The 7,540-nt window shown below is 32.6% G+C and overlaps 1 protein-coding gene across 1 annotated transcript; it reads left to right on the top strand.

Annotated features, from left to right (window-relative positions):
* The first annotated feature begins 330 nt into the window (after positions 1–330).
* On the top strand, positions 331–3,389 carry LOC131078836 (GATA transcription factor 21). The gene is made up of 4 exons (XM_058016623.2): positions 331–818; positions 942–1,356; positions 2,204–2,545; positions 2,669–3,389. Exons 2-4 carry the CDS (start codon positions 1,168–1,170, stop codon positions 3,038–3,040), a joined length of 903 nt encoding a protein of 300 aa, XP_057872606.1. The 5' UTR covers positions 331–818; positions 942–1,167; the 3' UTR covers positions 3,041–3,389.
* The last annotated feature ends 4,151 nt before the right edge of the window (positions 3,390–7,540 follow it).

Here is a 7,540-nt window from a genome sequence, read left to right as displayed (position 1 = left end):
GTTTAGAAAACAAAAAGCTGGCTAAAATCTTGGCCATGCATTGAACCAAGTGAGAATGTTTCCCATACTGCACATATCCATCTTATTTTTATATATAACTATACATATATAATGAACTCAAGAAGTTTCCATACACTTTAGTTTTAGGGTTATGGACATAACAATGAATCCAAAGATTAAAATAGTGTTAACACTGACCCAATACATGTCGCTTACAAGTTTGAAAAACAATGAAATATCCTCCTGTCCTCACCCACATGAATGCCCAATTATTAACTTATAGGTTTGAATTAGTGGAATGCAAAGCACCTAATCATATCTGGATATGTGGCAACTTGGCTGAAAAAAAGGTTTTTTGCCTTGAGCCCTGTAATTTGCCATATAAAAAACACAACCCATTTGGTCTTCAATATGAGATTTTTCAAGATGGGCAAAGGCTATTGTTTACTACTGGCTAAGAGTTGGCATGTACAGTGAAGTTGTGGGTGAGTGAGATATCGTACTGTATTGGTGAGAGAATTGCAGAGAGGTGTAGTAAATGCTGATGGAAGGCTTTTTCACTAGTTTCAATAAATCCAGTGCCCTTTTCTGTTTGTATGTGAAGGTGGTTAGGGCCTAGGGAGGGGAGTCCGACTTGGAATGTCTGGCCATGGTTTGTCATGGCCTCCATAGTACAGACTTTTTTTGACGTATCTAGCAACTTTCTGATCACTGTAAATTTTTGTCTTTGACCTCCAGCTCACGTGCCAGTCACAATCTTCTTTTTCACTTGAAAAAGGTCTTAAAAATTCTCCGTATCTTTTGCACATTGAACTCAGGTGAGAGGTGGGGTTTGGAAGTCGTGGAACCCTTATGATCTTGTTTTACGTTTTTAGGGTACGGTTATCTACTGTTTATGGCCTTTAACTGTTTTTGCTTTCCATTGTAATTTTGTTTTGCAGAAGTGGAAGCTTGCAGCTATTTAGGAGAGTAATATAGATGTCGGCAGTGATAGATATGGATGGCTTTTTGGGTCTCTTCAGTGTGATCATGAGATGAGATGAGACGAGATGAGGTGATTGAATAATAGTGGGCAGGCAGATAGATCTTTCTGTTGGTTATGGAATGACTATTATTGTTTGTTGAAGTAGTTTTGGATTGGATCATACAAGATAGCAGGATAGCAACATGGTTGGTACTGTTGAAGCAACTCTATATGATTCAAGCACTTGCAGTGTGAGTGTGGATGGAGAAAATTTGAACTCTGATGTCTTGCACCCAAGTTTTTGTGATGGAGAACAGATGCCAGACAGAACCCAAATGAGTTTTTCTTACAGAACTTTCTCTGAGAGCAGTGGAGAGAATAATACTATTCAGGTAGGTGGATCTTACATAGCTGTGGGTTTTGTTCAAGATTTTGTTGTGGTTTGGTTGTATGGATTGTATGATCTTCTCAAATGTTTTTGTTGGGCTGATAGGTATATTAGGTGAATTTGAAAGCTTCTGGATTCGACTGGGCAAACGTTTTTTTAGCCACGTTTCAGATCATACTTTATGATTCATTCTCTTCTCCAGCTCACTTCACTTTATTCTGATCTCAGCCACTTTTCGGATCATACTCTATGATTCATTCTCTTCTTCAGCTTGCTTTATCCTGATGATGGATCATAGAGTATGATCCTAGCTGATTCATTCTCTTTCTCCAGCTCACTTTATCCTGATGATGGATCATAGAGTATGATCCTAGCTACGTTTTGGATCATATTCTATGATTCATTCTCTTCTTCAGTTCACTTCACTCTTTATCCTGATGATGGATCATATAGTATGATCCTAGCCATGCTTAAGATCATACTCTATAATTCATTATCTTCTCCAACTCACTTTATTCTGATTATGGATCATAGAAATTGATCCAAAATATTGATGGAAATTTTTCAGTCAAATCCAAAAGCTTTCAAATTGAATAATATGGTCTGTAAAAATCTAATGTCTTTAAAAGGTATAATAATATAGTCTGTGAAAATCTAATGTCTTTAAAAGGTATATTAGATTTCAAGGTTAAATATACTTTTTTTTTCTCTAAATTTGGCAAATCTTCTTTTACTGCAGCTAGTGCATAGATTGATGGATGCCCCCGGTTTCATTGCTACTAGTAGAGAAAACAGTCTTATTAGAAGTATGGTTTGAGTTACTGATATAGAATGGGGAATGCTTTGTGCAGATGAGGGAAGCACAGACACCATATAGCTCAGAAGATACTCATACAAATACCCACATCATGTCCGGGAATGACCATAACTTCTCAGGGAATGGACATATGGACAACTTTGAAGGAAAAGCTGAGCCCTTTTTTCCAAAATGGAGGCTGCCCAGCAAGATCCGGAGAAAATTTACAACAACCAATAAGGATAATGATTGCTCTATGCAGGAAGCATCAGAAACAGTAGAAAATGTGAATGGTGATCATGTTGTTCTTCACAGTCCAAAGAACAATCTAAGGGTGTGTGTGGATTGCAATACTACAAAAACACCACTGTGGAGAGGTGGTCCTCAAGGCCCAAAGGTAATATGCTATTCTAGAATCTAGTTTTTCTGTGCATATATTGTCCTGTAAATCTGATATTTTTTCTGATCCATCTATATACTATCACTTATCTAACCTAGTTTTTGGGTGTTTTGTAAACAGTCACTCTGCAATGCTTGTGGAATTCGTTATAGGAAGAAAAGGAGGGCTTTGTTTGCATCTCTCAATCCAGATGATCCCCAATCTGTTCCTCCTAAGAAAAGAATCAATCTTTTGCATACAGGCAAGAAGCAGAATAATAAGTCTTCCAAGAGCAGCAGTGTGGGTGCAGGCTCAAATCACCTCCCACTTCAAGTCAATAAGTTTTTTGCCTTCTACCACAGACATGGGTTTGAAAAGGGCATGTGTGGAAATACGTCATCCAGTATCCCAAACACAACCAGTCATTCTGCATTTAAGAGAAGATTTGCACAAGAAGAGGAAGAGGCTGCAAAATTGTTGATGGCAATCTCTTATGGTCTAGTCTATGCCTGAGTGCCCAGCTGCATGGAAATAAGAAAAAGAGGTCTTTTCATCCATAGACCTCCTCTGTAAGATAGAGATGAGGATCCCATAAGCTGTCTGATCAAATAGCAAGTAGGATTGTAGATCACCTTTTGGTTCTTCCCCCCTAACTGTATAGACTAAGTAGCTAATAATTGGTTTTTGCATTTCCATGAGAAGGCATTGTGGTGGAGCATTCATTCCTTTGACAATTAGGTCTAGGAATTAAAATTTTCTCATCAATAATCTTGTCTGCATCATCTCTGGGCCGCCTCCATAACTTGTACCTCTTCAATGAATATCAATATGCACGTGTCTATGAAGACATTTTTACCATTTATCAAAGGCAACAGTTGTCTATGAATGGTTTTGAATTTGATTGTGTGAAAGTTTTGCTATCAGTATTGTGGATCACATTCTTCGACAAAAATGTTTCTGAATTTGACTATGTGAACTTTTTTCTATCAATATCATGAATCACACTCCACTATCTATCATAAAAAAATAGATTAAATCTTTTTCAAATATTGATCTTTCTAAATGAGTAACTTAAGAAATGTTGCATCATACAACTTGATCCCAAATGTCCACAACAAAAATTCTACATTGTCTAATTCATAAATTAACATATTGATCATTATAGATTATAGAAACTTCATGAATTTGACTTAAAAACGTGACTAAATAATTTAAAAAAATGATGGATGCTGGTTGAAATGGAAAAGAATGCCAAATCTAATGGAACCTGCTACAACAGATTTATTCATGGTAGAATTTTTTCCTAAATGGTAAACTAAGTCTTGACGTGAGGCAACTGAATTCATACCCAGACCATTTTTAAGATTTTTATTTGGTTTTCTTTTGAGAAAGCTGTATGAAGGTTGTACGTGCTTACAAGAAATCTGTATAATGGATTTTATTTCTATAATAATTGTTCATACCTAACTTTTGGAAGGAGCTAGAGTTTATTATTCTCTTGAATGCATCATTCTCAATAGGTACTTGTTAGTTGCCTTTTATTATAGTTTTTATTTTAGATGGTCAGGTTATTATTTATTATTTCTAAATTCGAATTTGTAATTTGTTGTAAACGCTTAAAACATTTATGGTAGATTTTAATGAAAATTTTGGAGATATTCATATTGAAAAATTCAATAATTTTGACATATGATACTAAAAAGATTAAAAAAAGATTTGATCTTTGAGATCTGCAATTAACTATGCAAATGTTTATAAAACATTATATTCTTGCATTTTAATGCAATTTTATCAAAATTATCTCAAACTAATTCAAGAGAGTAACTACCAATCAATTATATATTAAAACTAATTTTAAAGAATTAATTTTAATTTATTACCAAATATGAATCTTAAATTTTCATCAACACCCTTTAAGGTTTACATTACAAAAAAGAAAAGAAGAAAAAATACATCAATTGATTATAGCAACTCATTTGGAAATCTACCAATTCTCTTTGCTCATCTAAACACTCTAGATTGTTGTGTTTAGGCAAATGTTCTAGCTAACCACCAAATCTTATTAGAACACCCCAAACTATTCATATACAAGAAAATGTCTAACTAACCACTAAATCTTCTTAGAACACCCCAGACTACATGTGTCGAGGTAATTGTCTTTGTTGTCAAACAATACCTATGAATTGAGGCACACTCAATGGTTCACAAGTACATCAACATGCAATACTTCAACTCTTAATTGAGACATACTCAACTATTCACAAACCATAAAATTGTCAAGCCCACCTTGCTCCATGAAAGGACACGAATGCGGTGGTGTCTCTCAAAAAATCTCCCATCTCAGAATAACAAGCTAACTTTAAATCATGTGGAACATTCCCCAACCTCCTAAATATCCTCCAACCTTCTCTATGACCTACTAAAATTCTTAAAGAAAACACATTCTCATTGTCATGGTGAATAAAATCTTGACTGTTTACTACAAAACTATTGCCTTTCTATTTCATCTTTAGTACTAGTCAAAGCATTATTTGTTCAACTTATCCTCGATAAGGTATTTGGCACATTGAATACAATTCACTAGAATATGGTTTCATTGATTACAATAGAAATATCTAAAAAATATTTTTCCCCATTGAAATGTTAGATGTCTTATAAGCAAAATTGTTCATTCAATAATAAAGTGATTTCTAGTCACTTTATTTTCTTAATCAATGAATAAATCATAGTTGTCAAGCTTGGATTTAGTTATCTAATATAAGCTTACAAGAAAACTACCAAATATAATTGTTTTATCATCATCATCAATCATAGAATTAATATCAATAAATTGATTAACAAATGAACAAAATGTAAAAACAATAGTTTCACCTTCTTTCATCTTCAAACTAAAAAATATTTATTTGTGACCATCCCATATTTGATTTGAATTTTCTGTAAAATCAATTTGATGCAACTATGCATCAAATACTTCAAAAATTTATCATATATGAAAATCACACCCTTCAAACTTAATAACAACATATAATTTATCTATTAAAAAATAGATTTTTCAATAAAAACACTTCGTACACATTTCGTGAATCCTTGATAGGCATAAAAATAAAATCAAACATTGTGAAGATTAGATTCTTCTATATTCTCACCTCACAAATGAAAATGCATTCTTTTTAACTCCCTCATACACTCTCTTTATTAACATTTCATATCCATTGTATGTGACTTGATGTTGGCCGCATGATATCATGATGAAAAAATTACAAACACAAATATTACATAATTGAATAATTGTTATAGAATATTTAAAAGGAAAATACAAGATTGATGTTTGAGGATCTTAAAATGTATTGTACAAATGTTATTACAATTGTGCATTTTTATTCATATACGGTTTTTCCAAAATGGAAACCAACTTTCAATTAATTAAGTTTTTTAAAATTTAGATTAAAATTTAGATTTAACAATATGATTAGAATTCTTAATGAAGATGTTATGATGATGTGCAAAAAAAGCATGCAGTGAGTGAATGATTTAAAATAGATAAGAAATGTCAAATGAAAAACAATGATATAACAAAAATATACACAAATGTGTGTTAGGTTGGTTTGCAATGATTAGTGAAAAAGGCTAATAAGTTTTATATCTGAAAAGTTTGAGGTTCACGTCCCTAACCACATTTAATACATGATAGATTAATTTTATACCTCTAAATCTGATCCAAGATGGTGAATGGGAGATTTCATCATAGGGTAATCCTAGGATAATTCCATAAGTTGAATTGGATGGAAAAATATTTTGATTTGTAAACTCTTTGTTGCATAAATAAAATTATAATCAAAGTAGGCTTAAAACATAATAGAAAAAGACATGGGTGTGCAATTTTCATTATTCTATTCCTCCTCACCACCCCCGCTCGCCCCCCACACCACTATAGTGTGCATGTAAACTAGTATGTGCATGCATGCCAAAGTAAAACAAATAGTCAATTATACAATTTAAATATTTTTCAAACACTGAAAGGATATAAATATGGATGATGGTTGTTGTTGTTCTCACAATGAACACTCCATTATAAACACACAATGAGTAGCATATGCAACATAAAAACATGGAGCACTATCCATTCAAAAATAATGCTGGTAAAAAAGAAGGGTAAGTGATTCAATCAAAGAAGAAAGTGGTAAAGCTCTAAGGGAAAGTGATAGGATTTTGACTAAGTGAAAGATCCAAACAATATAGAAAATTTGATAATGCACCCTTTAGCATGAGAACAATTATGAACCTATCATCATAAAATAAATCACAAAATGAATGCAATAGCATATATGCACACTCTCCAATTGCTTTCATACAATTAATGGAAGGAATTAGTGTTACAAAGAAAAATATATGATCACAATAGAAACATGTAAAAGATATCAAATATGTCGAATAAGTACCATGTAACCACAAGTAAGATTCAAGATATAAGCATGATAAGAATGATAAACATATGATCATAATATATAAGCATGATAAAGATCATAAAAATGTCCCCAGAAAATGTAATCATAATACTAATCATAAACATGTAGGCATGCAAGCATATGATAAACACATAAGCATTAACATGATATTATAAGATCTATGAGTGTGATAACTATTAGTATTCAAGTACGCATAGAATACCAATCTCACATAAAGAATATCAACTTCAAAAATACTACAATTGTGGGATCTTGAAGTGTAAGATAACCTATGGCAATTTTTTCTCTATAAGGAATTCATATTCTATGCATATCTATACATCAATGGTTTAGCACACCCAGTGGGACAAACACAAGGCTTTCACCTTATTTTTTGTTTCATAAAGTAAACTTTAAATTTAATTTTCAAGGTTTTTTTGGTAGGATGAGAATTATTTGAGAGTAAAAATCATAATTGCCTAGCTAGGTCTACATTTTTAGTTATCATATTGTAAGCTCAAATATACCCTTTTATATTGGGTACTACCCATTGCCATTATGGTAAAAA

Source organism: Cryptomeria japonica, chromosome 2 (assembly GCF_030272615.1).
Source record: "Cryptomeria japonica chromosome 2, Sugi_1.0, whole genome shotgun sequence".
NCBI classification, from domain to species: domain Eukaryota; kingdom Viridiplantae; phylum Streptophyta; class Pinopsida; order Cupressales; family Cupressaceae; genus Cryptomeria; species Cryptomeria japonica.
This window is presented reverse-complemented; position numbering and strand designations above follow the sequence as displayed.